The following is a 22,386-nucleotide window of genomic DNA, read 5'->3' on the forward strand; positions in this document are numbered from 1 at the left end:
AAAAGTCCCATTAGGAGTACAATTGTAAAAAAAAAAAATTCAATTAATTGTGTTCATATGACCGGGGAAATATAACGTGTTACTACCCATCACTGCATGTTGATCAGTGTATAGAGTGAAACAGCTGGTAGGAATGTGTCTCATGTCACTTGTATGCATGTGCACTGAATATAAACAAAAAGGAGGACCCACTCACCATGACATTGCTCCTATAATGCAACCAGCAAACATAATTTCCCCACGGTAACTTTAATGTACAAACATTTTGTGTTTCTTTTATCTTGGTCATATAAATCATTTAGCCTAATGCAATGGCTGTCTATTGATGATTTATGCCCTCACTCAAAGGACAAGTAAAAGAGGATTCTTGAAACATGAAGGGAAGGTTCAGGTTGGTTAAAATCATATTAATATCCAGTTTTGCCCCCAGTGACCAAACACACTCAGAATATTAATATAAATTGAAAAGCTAATGTATGCTCTCACCTAAAAGACAGGGATCTAACAGAAGCTGCTACCCTCTCAAATATGGAGTGCCTCGGATTGTCCTCGTCCTCCTCTGAACTCTCTTCCTTCTCCTCTTTCTCCTTCTGAAAAGAAACCGGGAGAATACAAGCATGTGAATGTGCACACTCAACTGTGAGTGTGTATTTAGGGGTAAGCGGAGGGGTAAAGAAGCGAGTGTCATGTGGATCGTAATGGCAGCTTTCTCCTCAGGTCTCCATCTGCTCACTCTGCTTTAAGAGATGAGACAACAACACAGACACTGACGCACACACACACACAGTCTGTGAAAGTCTCGGGCAGCGAGTGAGGGCAACAGGAGCTGAAACACACAGCTGATTCACATCTCCTTATGTGTATTTTCTCACCCTACGGCGGCAGCGAGATCTGAGATAACATGGTAATAGTCACAAGGCGATGTGTGAAATGCAATGTGTGTGTGTGTGTGTGTGTGCTCTTGTCTGAGGTTCAGTATGTAATCCAGTGTGTACAACAGTCACCATAGAGACTACTGAGAGTAAGTTTTCATGGAAACGGATCCTGAGAGATATCAAACGGAAATGGAGGAGAGGATCCTCATGACAGGGATGCTTCAGGTTCCCCTGGTATAAACCGTGTAAACAATCCAGCTTTTAAAAGATGATTTGATGTGTCACTCTCGGGTGTAATTATCCTAAACTGAAACTAAGTGGTAGGAAATGAAAATTGTACGCGTGCAACAACAACGCTGTTGGCTTGGGGTTTATTCTAATGGCTTCACAAACGATTACACAATTTCCAAATGAAGTTTTCGAGCCCACAAGCTTCTGGAGGCAAAGTATGAGTAACAAGAAGAATGACATTCCTGAGAAATGTTGAAGTGCCTGTGTGGGCTCATCATGAGTAATTGTGCATACTGGTATACAGTGATGATATGCACAGTTTTGCCTAATGTTCTGTCAGAATGTGGCTGGTGGTGAAGATGCTGCATTTGACAGCAAATGATGTATTGATGGATGCTGTTCATTAAATACCAAGATACTCTGAAAGTGCTGGATAGAGCTGACACATGGTGAGAATTCTGCTTTTCTTCTTTTTCAGAGTTTTGCTAATTTCATGAAGGATGAACCTTCTTGTGAACAAGGCAATCAGAACATGAGATTTTGATGTTCCTTGTGTGTGGATTTTTCTTTTGGGGCCAGGAATATCTACAGCAGGGTTGTCCCTTGTCACTGATTCTGTCTGTGATAATCATGGACAGAACCTCGAGGCACAGCCAGGGCGAGGAAGGAGTACAGTTTAGGATCCTCAGAATTGCGTCTCTACTTTTCGCAGATGATGTGGTTCTGTTGGCTTCATCACACCATGACCTCCAGCATACACTGGGGCGGTTTGTAGCCGAGTGTGAAGCATTTGGGATGAGACAATCTGAGGCCGTGGTTCTCTACCGGAAACCTGTGGATTGCCCTCTCTGGGTTCGGAGAGAGTTACTGCCTCAAGTGAAGGAGTTCAAGTACAAGAGTCTTGTTCACGAGTGAGGGTAGAATGGAGCATGAGATGGATCAGTGGTTTGACCGTCACGGTGAAGAGGGAGCTGAGCCAGAAGGCAAAGCTTTCAATTTACTGGTTCATCTACGTCCCAACCCTCACCTATGATCATGAGCTCTAGGTAGTGACTGAAAGAATGAGATAATGGATACAAGCAGCTGAAAATGACTTTTCTCCATTAGGTGGCTGGGCTCAGCCTTAGAGATAGGGTAAGGATCACAGACATCCGGAGGGAGCTCTGAGTAGAGCCTCTGCTCCTTCATGTCCAAAAGGGGTCAGTTGAGGTGGTTCAGGCATCTGATCAGGATGCCTCCTTGGCGACTCCTGTTAGAGGTGTTCTTGGCATGTCCCACTGGTAGGAGGCCCTGGGGCAGACCCAGAACACGCTGTAGGGATTACATACCTCATCTGGCCTGGGAACACCTCGGGGTCCCCCCAGGAGGAGCTGGAAAGCGTTGATGGGAAGAGGCACATCTGGCGTGCTTTGCTTGGCCTGATGCCCCACGACTCGACCCCAGATAAGCGGATGAAAATGTATATGTGTATGTTTTTAAAGGGGACCTATTATGCTAATTTCCAGGTTCATACTTGTATTTTGTGTTTCTATTAGACCATGTTTACAAGCTTTAATATTAAAAAAACCCCACTTTATTTCCCTCATACTGTCTGTGCTAGAACAACTGTATTCACCCTCTGACGAGACGCTCTGCTTTACTGTCTCTTTAAGCCCCACTACCGGAAAAGCCTTGTCTGTTCTGATTGGTCTGTATTTCCTCGTCTTCCACATCTGTGCATTGTTATTGCAGCTGAGGAATGCACATGTTCCAGCAGGAATATGATCCAAAATCAAGAGACTACGTGTTTCCCTGACATTAGCATGTAGCTACATGTAGCATATGGAATGTAGATACTTGCAGTAGTGTGCCTGGAGCAGACGACTATATACAGAAATCTGTCACTGATATCAGCTTGTCGTGAAAGTAGAAAAAAACTACTTTTACATAAGTTACCTCATAATTTAAACTTTGGCCATATTTAATATGGACATCCAACACTGTAACATTATATATATGACAGAAAATAAGGAAAAGCATAATAGGTCCCCTTTAAGACACCTCATCATAGACCAAAGTGTTGGTCGAGGGGATATTAATGAGCATCATTATGATCATCAACCTCTAGGAACCATTAATCCACATCCATACCAACTTCCCTGGCTAGTAGCAGAACTGAACACAGTTGTCTTTAGAAATCAGAAAAGCACATACAGTACATTTAAAAATTTCCTACTTTAAGAAGTAGACAGAGTAATGAGTTGAGTCAAGGAGGACTTTGATAATCCCTGACCTGTGTGGAGGAGAGCTCGTACGGGTTTCTGCGTCGCAACGACCCCGGAATCTTCTTCAGGACCAGAGTCACTCCGTTGGGATTCTCCTTCAGCTTCTTCACAAGGTTAGCTCTGCTCCAGCCCACCTGACGCAGCAAAGCACATAATTATTCCACCTTGAAGGTTATTGTTTCAGACGTGGAGACACTTTGCAGGAACGGTAAATGTACAGAGGTTTGTCTCAGATCTAAGAGGACTGCACATACACAGTGCAATGGAGCAGTGCAACATACCGTACATGCAGGCTTGTGTACACATGCTGTAACACTCACCACTATCTGGTCGTTCACTTGAATCACTTCATCACCAGCCAAAATCTTCAGATAAGCATCAGTTGAAGGCTGCAAAAGGAGACACAAATAACAACTCATTCTAAATAAACCCAGCTAAATATAGTTCAGTGTAACTTCTGGTACTTTTGTGTTCAATTCTTGGGAACAAATGACGTTCTTATTTCTGTCTGCTGGTGTCAACTACTGTATATTTTTACCTATTTTGTAGATGTAGGAGAGTTTTTTTCAGGTATGAGGGCTTGTTTATGAACTCCTGTTACACACAGTAAGAGTGCAGTTTTGATATATTATTTTTTTGTTGTTTATTGTGACTACTGTCTAGACTAAAGATATAGAGCATTTCCAACTAGAATTCCCATTGTATGCCTCCAAAAACCAGTCAAGTTGCAGTTACAGTTTACATCCCTATTTGTCCAGACTCACGTAGCCATGACAATGACATTCACAATGTTTCAAATATGGATGTAAAAACATAAAAACACTAAATATTCTAAAACAAGGATGATTCACACACACCCATCTTCAATGCGGCAGCACAGAAGATCTAATAATATTAATAATAATAACACATTGGATTCATACAGCGCTTTTCTGGACACTCAAAGACACTTTACAGAGAACAATGAAATAATCCATAAGAAGAGAAATAATGCCGAGAGGGAGAAGAAGAACACAGTTTCTTTGAGGTGTGTTTTGATGGGTTTCTTGAAGGTGAAGAGTGAAGGGGAGTCTCTGATGTGTTTAGGGAGTGAGTTCCAGAGGGTGGGAGCAGCAATGAAGAAGATTTAAGATTTCAAGATTAACTTTATTGTCCCACAGAGTGGGAAATTTGTCTTTGGCCCTACACCAATGCTGCAGCCATTGTTGAGAAAGTCCTGTCCCCCCAGGTGTGGTGGTTAGTCCTGGTGGTGGGGAGGTGATAAGGAGTTTGAAGTGGATACACTGGGGGATGGGGAGCCAGTAGAGGTTATGAAGGACGGGGGTGATGTGTTCACGGGTGTGAAAGTATGTGAGAAGACCAGCAGCTAAATTCTGGATATATTACAGTTTCCTAAGAGTTTTGGATGATGAACCGTAGAGGAGACTGTAGCAATAGTCCAGTCTGGAAGTAATGAATGCATGAATGAGAGTCTCTGCAGCTGAAAATGAGAGGGATGGACGGAGACGGGCATCGTTTCCGAGATGGAAGAAGGCTGTTTTGGTGATGTGTTTGATGTCAGTCAAATAAGAGGGTGTGATCGAATCTGACACCAAGGTTACTGACATGGGGGGAGGTAAGCACAGTGGAGTCGTCAGTGGAGAGGCAGAAGTTATGGGTGGATTTGAGAACAGATTTGGGGCCGGTGATAATGACTTCTGATTTGTCACAGTTATGGCTTAAAACATGTTTTGTGAGGTCGCAGTGACCTTTGACCACCAAAATCCGATCTGTCCATGTGGACGTTCGTGCTAAATTTGAAGAAATCCCATTAAAGCATTCCTGAGATATCGCATTCACAAGAAATGGACATACATACTTATACCGACAACCTGATAACACAGTGCATTCAGCAATGGCTGTTTGCTGAGCAGAAGCATAAAAATGACAAGTAACTTTAACAGTTATTCCTATGATCTGGCAGTTAATCATAATTTGCAAACCTTAAGAAGCTAGACATAATTTAAGACCCTAAAATAAAGTCCTCAATTACTGTGTGTAACTTCATATCAACATTAATATATAAAGCAATAAAGTAAATGTTCTGGAAATAGAGTGAAAACTGTTAGTGGATAGAATAAGTGGAAATAACAGACAGAAATGTCTGTTGTTGGTTGATCTAATTAAAGTATTAAAAGAAATAGCTACTGTGGTATGGCAAAATCTAACAGTAGTAAAACTCACATTGACTTGTTTCTTCAAATCACCCACCCCTGCTCTATTACTCTATTGTTAAGCAGCTGCACAAGAGACTAAGCATTGAGGGCTCTCTAATCCATCCTGCCCACTCTGTTGTAACCCCATTCTTTCGGTTGGAGGAAACACTTTAAGCAATAAATCATGGCAGAGACTTGGCATTACTACAGTTGGACAGATATTTAGATCTCTTGGACTCTTGCTTCTTAACATATACTTAATTATCTTCTATTTTATATAGGAAACGTGACGAGAGAGCGATTCCTGCCTCATGTCCAGAGTGGGATCGGTTTCTAAAGAAGGCAATCCTGACAAGAAGTCTAGTCTCTGATATCTATAACTTAATGTCTATACCTGTCCCTAATGCATATTTTTCTGTCCAGCTGGCTTGGGAGCACGACCCAAATACATCTCTGACTGCTTCCCAGTGGGACATAATTTGAAGGTTGGCTTTGAGATCCTCTAAATGTGTGAGATTAGATTATCCAGGATGGATGACAAACAGCAAGATTTATGGTGGCATAATTGTGGCAACCGAGGTTCTTTATTCCACCTGCTCCGGGACCGTCCAGCTGTTAAAACACCCTGGTTAGAAGTGATACCCATACGCCCCAAAGTATGCTTGCTGGGCCTGAAGTTGGACAATAATGTTGGAGTAACTGTTGAGCGCCTATGGTTGCTTATCTACTAAAAGACTAACTCTTCTAAACTGGAAGGAGTGTAAAGCAGCCTGCCTCACAAGGGACTCCTGGCTGAAGGAATATCTGGACTTAGTAAACATGGAACGGGCAGCCTGCCTGTTAGAAGACTTCGAGGGGCTGGAAGACCACTGGGACACGGTCTGTTTAACTAGCTGCCAGTTTAAAAGGCTTGTATACAATGGCGGTATGAGATCCAATGTGAGTTACATATGCTACATGAATGTTACCCTGTACTATAGGTACTATCTCTGTGTGAGGCACAAAGATGCACTGTGTTGTGTGTGTTCGTGGCCAGTGTCCACGTATCTAACTGCAGTAGCAGGGGAGTCGAGGGTACTTTGCTGTTGACATCATGGAAAAATAACATCTCCATCTTTCTGTCCCACAGGAGAGCTGCCCTCACACTCATTTTACAAGCCCTCCTTCTTCTGGCTGACAAACACTCACTCCGTCTTTCCATTGCTGCAGAGTTTATCTTACCAGCCCCCTTTTATCCAACTGATCTTTGGCTTTCTCTCAGAATCATGTATCTCTGCTCCTTCTATGGGATGATTTTCCCGGAGAAGCTTTTATACAGATTTCCTCGTAGTTTTATCCAGTTTAACATCAGCTAATGTAAAGTGACTATCAAATTACTCAGCAAAAAGTAGCCCGATAAAACTGTAACCTTATTAAAACTAAAATGGACTTGCAACTAATACACACACATGGATATTATAAGCTGTGATGTGTCACGTTCTGCGAGATGTTTCTTTGTTTACAGGCAGTTTGCAGACAGCAACATTTGGTCCAATCAGCCCAAAGTAGATATTTATAAATGCAAAGTGTTTGCAGCAGAAGGGCTCAGATTGGTTTCAATTTCAAAGCAGTGAGGCAAAGAAAGATAAGCCAACAGCTAAAAATAATGTGTCACACAAAAGTACTTCCATGGGGATTTCTGCCGAGTCCGGAGCTAGTGCTTTCATGATAAATGAATGCAAATGAAAATGTTGTGTTTCCAGAATTCACTGTGTACTGATTCTGCAAACAACCACAAGAAAGTTAATGTGTTTTTGGAAAAGAGACAAGAAAAAGCAAACTATTGCTTCGTCTTTTTTAGTTTTGCTCCACACAACTGAAAATATACCTCCCATTCCTTCCTCATGAGACACCCAGACAGATAAGCAACAGCAGATTGAAACCTTTCTATCAGAGAAGTGGAAACAAGGGTGTTAACTAAGTGTTAACTCCTGCAGAAATATGTGACAGACCTGAGTCACAGCTTGCAACCTGTTAAACTCCAACATGCCTGCACACTTTTTAACAGAACCGGTTCAGGAGTGAAACATCGTGAGACTCTTTTAGATGTGAGCCCGAGCTCTTTTCTCAAAGAGACAAACTGTAGTTGAAGTTAACCTTTTGGTCTAGAGTTCAAGAGGAGCAGAGGTGTAAGTCACGCTGCTCTTTAGAGGATTGGCTAAGAGCACTGAGATGGTTATTAACCCTGCGTGGGTTTGTGGGCTGAGTCAACAGTGAAAGTAAAGGAAAGAGTCTGACCTCAGCGACAGTTCCGGTCACGTAGTGGTTAATGGAGCCGGTGGAGGTTATCTCAATCCCCTAAGAGAAACAGAAAGACACATATCAGACAGATAAACCAGCATATTTTAGCAACATTGCGATACAGATTATCAATGTTGCACATCACTGAGTCAAAATGAGTCACCACAATGGACACATAAACACTGCTCTATATTGATACTGTCATCACTGATGGAGTCTGTGGAGATATTGATGTCTGTCTCCAGATGTATTGATGGCTCAGCGTGTAATTACCCCTCAGCTGGCCCTGATTGATTATTTTTGAGTCATAATGGGCGTGGAGGGAACCAACAAATCACACCCCAAAACGCCCACATTAGGATCAATACGTATCACAGGGCAGCAGAAACATGAATGGATTTTAACTTTGAACTGAAAAGAGAGAAGCCTAAGAAAACATTTCTTCCCACCATTACTGATTATAATTATTAATCTGTCAGCCTCTTAGCTGAGAATATCCAGGGATTTTACTGGCATTAGTTTGATGCATTACTGTAACACAGCATTTCAAAAGCTTAAAGGTCTTAATGATAACATTTTTATGTAGACAAATCATTTTTAAGAATTAGGATTATCACTCTGGGGTTGTATGCCTCTGCACACCAGTCAAGTTTCTATGACAGTTTACATCCATGTCTGTGAAAACTTGGATGCTTCGCACACATTTTCCCCCCGACACCCATGGGCACCAATGGTAAGTATCACCAATTCAGTATCTGACCAAATATGTCCCTAACTGTTCCTAAGATATGACATTGAATAATGACTATCAGACATTTGTGTGAGGTTTTTTCATAATTAGCATAAGTATTCTTGGGTTATGGCCAAAAACATATTTTATGAGGTCACACTGATCTTGACTTTAGACCTATGACCACAAAATTCTTATCAGTTTATTCTTCACTCCAAGTAGACATTTGTGTAAAATTTAGAGAAATTCCCTTGAGGTGTTCTTGAGATATCACATTGACGAGAATGAGACAGATGCAAGGTCACACTGACCTTGACCTTTGACCACCAAAATCCAATCAGTTCATCCCTGAATCCGAGTAAATTTTTGTACCAAATTTGGAGAAATTCCCTCAAGGTGTTCTTGAGATATCATGTTCACAAGAATATGACAGACAAGGTCACAATGACCTTGACCTTTAACCTATGTTTACCAAAAATTAATCAGTTCATTGTTGAGTCCAAGTGTACATTTGTGCCAAATTTGAAGAAATTCACTTATGCTGTTCTTGAGACATTGTGCTCACGAAGAACGAGACAGACAAGGTTACAGTAACCTTGACCTTTGACCCTTGACCACCAAAATCCCATCATTTCCAGTTCAAGTTAATTAGAAATTAGAAATTTGCTCAAGCTGTTCTGGAGATATCGGGAGAATGAGATGGATGCAAGATCACAGTGAACTTGACCTTTAACCCTTGACCAAAGCATCATAAATCTAGAGTTTTGGCACAGTAATGACCAGAGTAGGAAAGCTATTTGTCACATAAATGCTAACTACCCAACTAGTTCTCCAAACACAAGGCTTTCTATGCTATCATGTAAACATCTTTCTATACTAAAACTAAACTAGAAACTAAACTTAACTAAGACATTACCAGAAATGGATAAGGATATTGGCTGAGTTCCAATTTCATTTTTGTCAAAGCTTAAAAAGTATTTTACATCCTCTCTTGATCTCAGCCTTCTCCTTTGTGACTGGAATAAATTTGAATTTGAGGAAAATGAAAGAGTAAAAATCGAGCTTTTACTTTCACATTATGAATGGAGCAGATTTTGTGTATTCAGTGAATTATAATTCTTCCGGCCTTTCACTTCTCTCTTTCTCCGTCTTTAGTTCCCATTACTTCTAATCAATTAGAGGGCAGACCTCGTTATCTCTGACATGCTCTGAGCAATTTCTCTCTGTCAGACGAGGATAGAAGAATTCCCCTCGACAGTTATAGCTAAAACCCACTCTTTTTACTCGCCACACAGAAACACACACAAATATGGACACAAACTGAATGTATGCTTCGGTATCAGAGGTGATGAAATGAAACTAGAAAATCTGCTTCTAAGACAACACACACTGGAGATGATTAGGAAGGCCAATCGAGCGAGCGAGCGAGCACAAGGAAATTGGAGTGCTATTATCATCTAACATGGGAGATTTTTAGCTAAAGGGCTGAGTACAAAAAGGGTAAAGGAAATTGGATGAACGCTTACCTAGAAATAAACAAAAAGCACACTAGATTATGTAGATAACAAGCAAAGGAGAGAGAGCTCTAATTGTTGCACTGAATGTACTGGCTGAAGGCTAAAGCATTAAGAGATGAGACGAGGCAGGAACAAAAGTTGTTTATGAAAAATACACTGACGTGAGAGAAGGTTTAGGAGAGGATAAAGAGAATAGGAGCGGGCACAGGGAGAACCTTGAGTCAGATGAAAGAGGTGATGAGTGGAACCAGATGATGATGGGAAACTGCAGGCAGTGATGAAGGCAGAGAATAGATACTGAAAGGACGAAGAGAGTCAGAAAAAACAAGACAGAGAGTAAGAAGTGATTGTCAAGAAACAGATAAAGCGATAACATGATGAGAGAATTTTTTAATAAGGTAATATTGAGATTATATATTAAGGCTGTATCCCCCCTGAAGTGAAGGGGGAAGCAGGAAAAAGGCTTTGACCAGAAAATGGATGATGCATGTTGGTGATGTGACAATGGACATTTACATGATAGAAAAGGTCACTTTCTCTATATACCTAAAGATGGATATTTTCATACAATTCTGGGAAAAATGGGTGCAATATGTTAAGCCTTTGAGACCTGACTTTGATTATTTTATTTGAAGGAACAGCTTTAATTTTCAATTATTAAGATTTCTCTTTTTCTCTACTGTGTTCTCTTCTTTGTCCAGATATTGCACTGTAAGGTGCAACTTGTGAAGCCAAGCTGCTGCAAGCATTTTATTTACTTTCATTTTAGCCTTCATTTTCTAAGGTTATTTATCTTTCATTATTTTTTTATTTTTCATTTATTTTTTAAGATTATTTATCTTTTTTTATTTATTTTTTTAAGATTATTTATCTTTCATTATTTTTTATTTTTCATTTACTTTTTGAGATTATTTATCGTTCATTTTTTTTTAAATTTTCTCATTTATTTTTTAAGATTATTTATCTTTCATTATGTTTTTATTTTTCATTTATTTTTTGAGATTATTTATCTTTCATTATTTTTTTATTTTTCATTTATTTTTTAAGATTATTTATCTTTCATTGTGTTTTTATTTTTCATTCATTTTCTGAGATTATTTATCTTTCATTATTTTTTGATTTTTTATTTCTAAAGATTATTTATCTTTCATTATTTTTTTTATTTTTCAGTTTTTTTGGGGGATCATTTATCTTTCATTATTTTTTTCCATTTATTTTTTAAGATTTTTTATCTTTCCTTATTTTTTATTTTTCATTTATTTTTTTAAGATAATCTAACTTTGATTATTTTTTTCTATTTTTATGTATTCTATTTTTTTATTTACTAACTTATTTATATTTGTAGCTTTTCTTTCTCTCTCTCACTGTTTTTATGTTGATCTGCATTGACAAAGGATATGTTAACACTGTATTTCAAAAATAAAATTTAAAAAATGAAATAAAAAAAACTTGCTAACATATATATCTAGTTGTACTTTTAGTTAGAATAGTAAAGGGTACATGTCGATAATAATAATGAACCAACAGTTCATTCGAAAAAATAAGAAGGGAGGGACAGCATATTGTATATTTGTGTTTATATCTGTTTTCATGATAATTAGTGTCCTGCTGCACCTTCACCACCCACTTTCCCCTATTTGGGATAATAAAGTTTATCCTGACCTTGATTAAGATTTTTATTATTGATTAATCTCATGATTATTTTCTTGATGAATTTTAAAAAATCCCATCGTAATTTACCAAACTCTAAGATAATGTAAACACTCAAAAAAAAAAATAAAAAAATGTTCACTTATCATCAGATATAATAATCAGCAAGTCTTCCCAGCTGAGAAGCTGAGACTGGGGAATATTTAATATTTTTGCTTGTAAAATGAACTGATTATTAATATAGTTCCCAACTACTACACTGTTGATCAACTAATTAATTATTCTGCGTAATCTTTACTTCTTATCTACCATTTCTAGTGTATTGAAGTGACACAAAATAAATCCTTCCTTTGGCTGGACAACTTGAGGTAAGTGGCGCCCCAGAAATTTTCACAGGGGCGGCCAGATGGGGCCACTGACAACTAAAGACATATCAGAATTTCAGGAATTTGCTCATGCTGTTGAAGCAGGCTGGTTAAAAACTATGTCAGTATGGCAAGTTAAGGCGTCGAATACTGATATACATTGGTTTATTATTATTATTTATTATTCATTTTACAGTTAATATTACTACTTATCTATTGTGCGTAGACTAATACTGGTACAGGTAACATTTTGAGTTCCACAGCAATCCTGCTTTACTGTCTTATGTATCTGCATATGCATGTTAGGTGACTTATTGTTCTTTGAATAGGCTGGCTGTCCTTGAAAAGACAAAGATATAGCTTTAATTTGATTGTGAGGAACAAAACATTCACTGGGAACAGGCCTTCTTATGTTAAGGTAAGACTCATGGGTACCCATAGAAATCAATTTCATTCAGGTATCTTGAGGTGAGTGATCTAGGGACTCCTTCAAATGGGCCATTTCAGGTCTTCCCTCACCAAATTTTAGCCTAACTTCGGATTCTCTTCCCAACAAGCGTCAGAGAGTTAAATTTATGTATAGCATGTGGAATTTACTGTAAATGCTACATGACATAGTGCAGTAAAAGAGTTAGCATTTAAAATAGTGAATTCACTTTAATTCTACTCAGCATGAAAAGTGGCTTTACATGTGCTCTGTGTTTAATGAAGACAAATGGTCAGAATTGTTAAGCGCGAGAAGGCTTTACCAGCTGATCACCAGGTGCCACAGGCACTAGGTCGACGCTCTCAAGCTGAGCAGTGTGGGTAAGAAGCTTCTCAGGGCTGCAATTCAGGATCTCATCGCACACTGACACCAACTGACGGCACTACAGGATGAAGCATACCACAATTTACTATCAAGAACATCTCATTCAATCCTTTACAAAATAAAAGACAATAGATATTAGTTATTCTAAGATTCTAGAGCAGGAAAAAGAATCCAATACTTACCACAGATATGATGTCCTTCTCCTTTTCATAGACGGTGTTTTTCTGTTGGAAGAGTGAGACATGACCTGAGTTCCACCCGAACACTTTCACAAAGCAGAGTACCAAAATGACACCACAGCAGCTTTCATAATGCCGTAATTGATTTGTGGAAATGGGGCAATCTGACTCAAAACTCATGTCCTATTTCCTCTTCACAGCATGAGTCAGGAAGTGAAAGGCCTGAGGCAGAAAGGCATCACTCCAGACCTCTACTGGTGTTTTACCAGCTTTAATCAGAGCAGCGCTCTAATATAACTGAAAAAAGGCATAAAACGTATTCTATGCAATTAGCAGTACAGCAAGTGGGCTATTCCTTTCTTAGTGTCTAATGTCCCCTAAACCCAAAGGATCACACTAATCCCCCACAAGCACACATGCGTGGAGACCACAGGAAGTCAGTGGTCAGTGTCACAGTCACTAGAGTCAGCTCAGTGGAACTAAATTGCTTAATCTCTGGATGGGAGGAAGGTGTCGATGACGCTCCTACGGCCTGTGAGTCGGCCTGGGAGCTGGAGAGATGAGGAGGAGGCTTTGAATGAAGGCGGATGATAAGAGGTTAAAAGAAGAGATGTTTACACGGCATACTGAATAGATTAATATCACACACCACTACAACCTACAGTAAGCTAATTTGCAATGCCTGATGGTGTGATGAGTTACATAAAGGATTGTAAGGGGAAACTAATCCCTGTGAAATGTAACAAGGGATCAACAGCGAACACGGCTGGATTTCGGGGCTAATTAAAGGCTATGACACAAGGCTGCAGGGAGGGGGGTGACTCTGGAGGTTTCTGTCACTACTGCCGGTCAGTTCAACTTGTCTGGTGTTTGTTTGTGTGTGTGCTGATATTCCCCCTCAGGTGTTTGAGTGTGTGTAGTTGAGAAATGCAGAACCTGCGATATATTGATTTACACAAGAACAAACCACTTAAGGTTGTGTGTAAACACCTGAAGATGTTCAGATCTTTATCTTGATTCCTACTTGAGCTAAGTAGGCTCATGGCTGTGAGCTACAGTGACTGTCAGTGGGTGTGCTATCTAGCAGTCACAGCACAGACCATTTTCTGATGGGGGTCACGCCAGTCGCAATACAAAGATGTGCAACTTAAAATGAATGTGGGCCAGGGCCAATGGCCCCTTCCTACCTTCTACACCCCTACCTCTGGTACTTTTTCTTTAGTCTCTATATACAGACTCTACATTCAGTGAATGTAGAGTCTGTGGGCAAACCCCGGAGATCTTGCCTCCGGAAGAAGAGCGGAAGAGCCCTGGTTGTAGGCTGTTTGTAGTCCAATATTGACCAATCACGTTTGAGCCGGCTGCAGTTGTTGCCAGGTTAAACGGTCCGTGCGGTGAACTAACGAGGCGGAACATAATTGGCGTCACTGCAAACTCTGAATCCATCGCAATGGTTCAGCATATTTACTTATATATAAACGGAAGTCGGAAACGGAAATTCGCCTCCTCTGCCCAAATCAAACTGGAATGCCAAAAATGGCTAAACCCAAGTATGATGCCAAATTTATTAAACTGTGTGGACCTTGAACTAATGACTAAGGAGAAACCTGGACCCAATGGCTGGACCAGTTGGGAACCGCTGGTATAAAGAGGATACAGCATTTGAGGCAGGGCCCTGTTTATTCCTCTGAAAGTTGCTCAGTGGCGCAAGAAGCCGAAGAGTTTGACCTCCTAGGTGTGAAGTGACCCAGATCTTCTACGTCATTGGGCCCATAAAGCAAGAGCACTACAGATTTTCATGAGCCAAGCGGCTAACTTCCAGTTTAGCGCTCCGCTAACTTAAATGGGGATAAAATTATTTAATTGTGCGGCTCTTCTAGACCTTCTAACGGTTACTGGACCAAATGGATCAAATTCTCACAGTGATACCAGTCATTTCATGGGGTTATGGCGCTAAAAATATATATCCACTGATTTACAGATGTCCCTTTCGCAATGTAAGTCTATGGGAAAAAGTCTTTTTAGGCCCAATGGTATCACATGGTGTACCAAGAAACCGTAATTCTACTGTTTGGCCACTATGAAAGTTGGCTTCACTTGCTGCACTTCCCCGCAGACCTGAACTACGCCCATCTTCAAACTGAGCCTTCATTTTGATCTGAACTAAACATCTGTAAAGTTTCATGACTGACAAATTGTGTCTACAAACAGACAACAGTAAAGTACTCAAAACTTCTGTATAGCTGTCACCACAATAGGTTTCAACAGGACCACATTTTGCCATGCTGACGGACATGCAAATACATACTCAGACATGGTGAAAACAATACCAGCCGTTGTGACATTGTCATGGCTGGTAATGCATTGAACGCAGACATTCTAAACAGAGCATCATTACAATACAATACAAAATACGAAGGAGGTGAAGCTGTAACCTTCCTCAGGCCAACTGCTAATGTCACCATCAACATATTATTAGTGCAAACAGACGTGGGTGAATGCATCTGAAAAGGGATTTAGGGTTAATGTTAGCCATGAGGAGAAGTTCGTTTTCCCATAACACAATACGAAACTCAAGGCAATCATAAGAAAGAGTTTTAAGACTACAGCCATACTAGTAGCTTAGTGAGGGTGCACAGAGTCACAGTGATGCTTTGAGCTAAATGTCAGCATGCTAACATGCTCGCTATGGCAATACTAACATGCTAATGTTTAGCAGGTATAATAGTTGCCATGTTTACCATCATTAGTGTAGTGTGTTAGCATGCTAATATTTGCTAATTAGTGCTAATAACAAAGTAGGCTAGGCAAGAGGGTTCCTGGATCAAACCCTACACCTCAGGGTGACAGAGCCCTTTTGTTCTCCCCATGTCAGGGTTTTCTCTGGGTACTCCAGCTTCCTCCCACAGCCCAAAGACAGGTTATGATAATTGACTCTAAATTGGCCGTAGGTGTGAATGTGAGCATGAATGGTTGTCTGTCTCGATGTGTTAGCCCTGTGATAGTCTGGTGACCTGTCCAGGGTGTACCAGGATTCACAGTTAAAAGTGTTACTAACACTGAAACAACGGTTCAAACCACAGTAAATCTCACATCACTTTACCAGATCCATGTTGTAAGTGTGATCTAGCAGTGGAGGCAACAGCAGCTGAGTTTTAAATCTTGTTGCCACCCCACCCTCGACCACACACCATCACTTCTCCTTTTGCCTCATTAGTAACACCTCTGTCTTTCTAGCTTCTCACCATTGCTTTTTAGACAGAAGGTAAATTTACAGCAACATCCACACCTCTCGGTTTCTGTTGTATTTGGAGCCACGCCACCGGAGGCTTCCCCACAACAGAACAACCTGTTCTGCATTTCTCTTAAGCAGGAAATGGCACATTGATGTGTGCAATGTGGGCGACAGGTACACTTCTGCCCTGGAACATATGCTTACAACCACAAACACATGCACGCAAAATCACTGGTTTAAATAAGACTGTTAAACAAAAGTCATAACATCTAGGGGTGTGAACAAAATCTGTTCCATTCCCGTCTGCTTTAAGTGCATATAAGATTACGATTTATTTCCACACACACACGGATATTAAGCATATGATACTTATAAAGCATATGATGCCTTTAGCCACCGTTTCATTGCTGAGGCAGAGACACAAGAGAAGAGGAAATGGGATGACTGCGTGAGATGAGGAGCTGTGGGTTGGACGTTTAGTCCCGACAGCCTCCAGCATGTTCACGCTGCCTTCTATTTATTTCTGTCTGGATAAGATATTAACTAAAATACGTCCCTTGGAAAAAGCTGCTACTGTTTTTGAAGGAATGCCTCAGGTTTTGCGACACCAGATGTATGAATATGTAATATCAGACAGTACAGTTACAGAACAATTGAAGCAAATGCAGCTCTGGTTTTTTTTTAGCAATATCATTCCACTTACAACTAAAAATTTTTTTTGTTTGGGCCTTTATGAGCAGCTCTGTGCCCAAACAACAGCACAAAAGTTCATAACACAGACCAACATTCAAGACTGACCTTTTATTCCCTTCATTGTAGAGACAGTAGTTACATATTAGCCACAATTTCACTGCACACATCAATAAACAGCAGACAATCCCATGCAGCACGTCCTGCACTGAGATTCAACTTATCACGGTCATAACTCTGAAAAAACACCTGAAATGTTTCAACAACAGCGCCTGCAGCATCGCCACAAGAGGTGAGAAGCCTTCATTGTGTTGCCTTCTGCCATACTGTAAAGCAACATGCATCAATATCCCTTGATAAGAAGAAAGGCCTAGTGTTGTGTTGTGAAGGCTGGTGTGTGGCTTGATCAGGCGCTGAGCTAACTTTACAGCCGCATTCTGTGCCTGAAAGCTGTTCTCTCTCTATAGTTGTCTAGGAAACAAAGACAAGCTATTATGTGGGTGTAACACTGAAAAAAAAAAAAGTGGACAACAAGAATGCACGCAGGCACGCATGGACACACATGCACAAAAAGGCTGAAACTATGGCACAAAGATGCAAGAACACAGACAGTTGATTAAACACAATTAATCAGATTTTTTAGACTTTCTTTTTTGTGTTATAAATCAAAAGCTTAAGTCAAGTAAAGCCCTGTCATGTACTGTCTGTCTCTGCCTGTGTGTTTACATGCTTGGTCTTGCACAAGTGGGTATTTCCTATTTGCCACCAGGTCACAGACTTGCTATAAAAAGACAGCGGGTAGATCTCTTTTACACCTGCTCCTTATCTTTCCATCCAAATCTTACAACCCTGTCCATGCTTGTCCTTGCCTTAACAGCTCCTCTCAGAATGGGGGTTTTCTTTCCTCTCTTTGTCAGCACCATAAAAATAAGTTGTTATGGTCATTTTCTTCTGACAGGTCACATGGATGAGGCCCTTTCTTAATTTCTAGCTCGCTGTTTTAGCACAGTCCCTTTGAAATTCAAGCTTTTAACAAGTCTTTCAATAGCAGATAAATATTCATCATTGATTATTGTGCATCAATAGAGCAGTTTTTAGTGTATTGTGCTCTGTTTTGATATCGTTCCGGTCAAAGAAAAGCATTGCATAACCAAAATATAACCTTTTAAACAAACAGTCATAGATTTGTCTCAGTAGCTCCCAGTTCTTCAAATGTAACATAAATGTTAAAATGACTTTTAGGCAAAGGTTCTTCCATTTTAAAAAGTTAGATTTAGTGACAGAAATGTGTTCACGTACCTTAACGTAACGCTTCCAAATTCATTTTTGCTCCCACAGAGCCCTCTTTTTTCCTCCCTGTCTCTCTTTCCCTCTCTCGCCTGGACTTTGCTTGCTGCTTGGCTGGTTCAAAGCAGACTGAGCGTGTGTACGCTGTGAAACTCTGACTTGACAACTCCACTGTGGGATCCCAAAAACACCAGCTGACTAGCTGACCCTGATTGCCCTCGGGGTGTGAAAACACACACAGACAAACAGGAAATAAGAGACTTTTCTTTGGTATGAGGGATGTGGTGTAGCTTCTGTGGAAGCAGTTCCCCAGAAAGTGACGTCATGATGAGGCTGCGGCCTCCTGACAGCACGTCAAAAATCTCACAGGGTGGGGGGCTGGGGAATATCACGGGCCTCAATTAGCCAGGGGCGCATTTCATGACCCTGCAAGTCTGACTGTGTGCAATGGTCAATGCGTCACTGATGATGGTATAGACACACACAGGAGCTTATGTAACGTGACACAGCTGCATAGTACATGCAAGTATTCTTCTGCAAAGCCTGTGCCTGCAGCTTTATAATGCTACGATGACAGCTTTACTGACGTGATGTGTCTGTTAAACAGGAGCGAACTCTTCTCAGCTGTCCAAAACTGACCTTTTAGCTCACCTGCCAAGGCTGTATGAATAACAACAAAACACCTGCCACAGCAGGTCCTGTGCAGGTTTCTAATACTATTACTGCTGTACCTGACTCAGAGTTATGTCAGTCGAATCGGATCTAGCTCTTCAATATGAATATTCAACTATTCGGTCTTATTTTTTCCACATATTTTGAACAAGGTTGTTCACATACTATAGTACAGTGGTTTCCACCTGGTGCAGCCACAGGGTCCAGATTTCTCCTCAGTCATTAGTTCAAGGTCCACACAGTTTAATACATCCAGCATCATACTTGCATTTAGCCATGTCATCAAGCTATATTGCTACTCTGACAAGTAGCTGTCTGTTAGTCACTTACTCCACAGCAGGAAACAGCACCTCAAAATAAAAGCTCTGTGCCGGAAATTCATTGTACTTCAAAATATAAAGTGTGTTTTTTCAAACTCAACACATTTGTGAGTCACTTGTGGTCCATTCAGAATGGACTCGCAACCCTCTTTTGGACTGCGACCCACCAGTTGGGAACCACTGATATAGTACAGAAGCCAAGTTAGCCCACAGAGCTAATGCGTGCTAACTATGCTGATGATGATCGGAAGTATGCAACAACATTTTTTGCCAACAGTAGATATCAAAGCCAGAGACTGTGTCGTATTAGGTTGCTGTGAGCCATACATTTACCACTTCTCAACAGAGGATAGAATATAATGGTATCTTGAAGCCAAGCCACTCTTCCTCCAGCAGCCTCTGTCTCACTCAGACTAACCCTGGGTCTTGGCATGGATGTATAAAAAAGACCTGAATACAGCATCTGAGGCGGGGTCCCGGTTATTCCTATGAAAGTTGCTCAGTGGTGCCTAAAGCCAAAAAAGTTTGTCTTCTGTGTATAAAACTACCCAAATCATCCACTCTTCTGCATTGTTGGGCCCATAGAGGAAGTGCAGTAGAGACTTTCAATGTCTGAGCATCTAACTTCTGGTTTAGCCTTCTGCTTAGAATTTTATTCCAAGCTGTCTTTGATCACAAGAACATGACAACAGCCATCCTTGAACTTGTCTCACTGTGCAACGCAGGACCACCGTTTTAGAGCCACAACCAAAAATATCGCCACATTTCTTTCACAATGGTCATCTTTCGTCTGGGACAGCCAAAATCTTTCAGTGTATACCAGGCTTTAGTGAATGGGAAAAAGTCTTTTGGGGCCCAATGGCATCATGTGACAACCCAGAAGTTGTAATTCCACGGTTTTGCGACAATGCCAAATTGGCTTAAAAGCCCAGCATTGCTCCTGGGGGCTTGAGTCTGGGTCTGCAGTATACTTCTGGGGACCGAAATGTACTTAGAAATAAACTGCACACTGACTGACGAAAACAAAAAAAAAAAGGCTGCACGACTTGAGGAACCTCAGTTGACAAAGGGTGAGCCGTGATGCCAATCCAGCTGTGCCATGGGATTTTGTGATAACCAGACATTGTTATTCAGCTGGGCCTAGACAAAAAGTTGTGAATGAATTTTTAATTGAGTGTATCAGTATGTTGTGCGCAATCACGTCCTACACGGAAAATCTAATTTAATCTCTCTAATTTAAAACACCTTCACAGGGGACCTATTTGTCGTCTTTTGCACATAGAAATTAGAAGTGTGTGACACATAAAAAGCCCTGATTGGCAGCCAGTGTGAGGGATGATAACAATTAAAAGGAGAAATCTGTGAGCGGGACAATGGATCGCTTTATTGTACGGAGCAAATTACAACAAAGCACCAGCAAAGACGACCTACCACCGTCAGTAGACAGTATCATAAAAACTACCTGTCTTCTATCTTCTTCTTTTTAATTGTCTTATGTCATGATAGAAGTGATAACGCATGTTATAGAAGCGATTGTACACAGATAAACATACAGGTATGCCTTGAGATTTTGGCTCTCCCTTTGGTGTATTTTGGGCACAAAAAGTTTGACAACCACTGGACTAAGGGGTCTCCGACTGATGATTTGAATCTTGAACCTTCAGAGTGCAGCCCTGATTGATATGAAAGTACATCATTTTCAATGTTATTTTGTGAATGAAATTAGCTACTGTTTGGTAATTAAAAAATTGTATCTTCACTCAAAGAGTAAAGACAGGAAGTCTAAAAAATGAGCCCAACTGTTTCTAGTTCAATGACTACTTCACATCACACTGAACTCACTGGACAACATACTCTCTGTACAAAACTACTCACCTTTTAAACACCTGCGAGCACAAACACACAATGCGCACCAAAGTTCAAAAACAGGAATTGAGCAAACAATAGCCACACATTACCGAACAATGATCAAACTCTAAGAGGCACCGGCGACAAAAGCAGTGAGGGTTTTAACTTACTAATCACTCACTCATTCAGGGCCGAGCCAACAATGAATGAAAACAACAGTCAAGAGGCCCAAATCTGATTCACTACGTGCGGCAAAAACATCCTATCACAGCCAACAAGCTTAATAACTCTCTGAGATCCATACTTCCTTCCTGCCCCTCTGGTCCGTAAGAATAATGTTACTGTTACTGAACACCGACACACAGACCGCAAGTCTCATTTATCTCAGGCTAAATCTGGTTCAAGCCAACCCTGTATGGTTGGTACAGAGCTCGAATAATGCTTGAATGATCCCAGAAAAACAGAGCATCCAAAAAAAATCTACACAGACTTATTTCTACTTTTAAATTATAACCAACAAGCAAAAAACAGTGACGTACATGAGCGTAGGCTTGACCCATTCTTAGCAGTTCAGCAAAGTACAAAAGCAGCAAAAGAAGCATCACCTTGTGGGGAATTATCCAATCAGCGAGGTGAGAGCTGTACCTGTCGTGCTGGGCAGGCGTCCAAAGCTGGATATAGAGTGCTATATATAAACTCCTCTAAATACTGAGCCTCCTCTTTCACCCACAGTTCCTCTGCACCTCTGACTGCCTCCTTACCTCTCTCTAATTATCTCTCATTCTGCTGCTATCTCTGTAGCTCTGTCTTCTTTTTGTCTTCTCCTCTGCTTCACTGCTGTCAGGCCACTTATCTCTAATGTCACCACCTTCCACAGTTAATAGTCTCTCTCTGCCTGCTGTTCATTCAGCGACATGCGCTCCCCCAGGAGTCAGAAGTCATTTAAGAGTCGGTGCAATCCCTCCCTCAGTCTCCTCCTCCTGTCTCTGCCTTCCCCTTTGCTTCCCGCTCTGCCCTTCCCTCCCTCCCTCCCTCCCTTAGGCCTTACAACATATCCAGGCCTGTCCCTACTGTTACCTGTGAACTCTTTTCTCACCCTCTTTACATTCATTCACTTATAAATATTCCTTCTCCTCCCTTTTCTTTCACACATTTCACACTACTGTGAAGGAGTAAACAACAACAAACTCCAGCACCTCCTCTTTGGCAATCCTTCCGAACCTAAGCCTCTTCAAGG

General features: G+C 40.8%; 1 protein-coding gene across 1 annotated transcript in view; it reads right to left on the reverse strand.

Annotated features, from left to right (window-relative positions):
* cnksr1 (connector enhancer of kinase suppressor of Ras 1) overlaps nt 1–22,386 on the reverse strand; it is a 43,828-nt gene that overhangs the window by 10,614 nt on the left and 10,828 nt on the right. Inside the window, exons 5-10 of the mRNA XM_033642575.2 lie at nt 13,101–13,142; nt 12,857–12,976; nt 7,843–7,902; nt 3,691–3,759; nt 3,379–3,504; nt 487–590 (exon numbers count right to left, since the gene is read on the reverse strand). Coding sequence (XP_033498466.1) covers nt 487–590; nt 3,379–3,504; nt 3,691–3,759; nt 7,843–7,902; nt 12,857–12,976; nt 13,101–13,142 — 521 coding nt within the window. The remainder of the gene's footprint in view (nt 1–486; nt 591–3,378; nt 3,505–3,690; nt 3,760–7,842; nt 7,903–12,856; nt 12,977–13,100; nt 13,143–22,386) is intronic.

Source organism: Epinephelus lanceolatus, chromosome 15, assembly GCF_041903045.1.
Source record: "Epinephelus lanceolatus isolate andai-2023 chromosome 15, ASM4190304v1, whole genome shotgun sequence".
NCBI lineage: Eukaryota > Metazoa > Chordata > Actinopteri > Perciformes > Serranidae > Epinephelus > Epinephelus lanceolatus.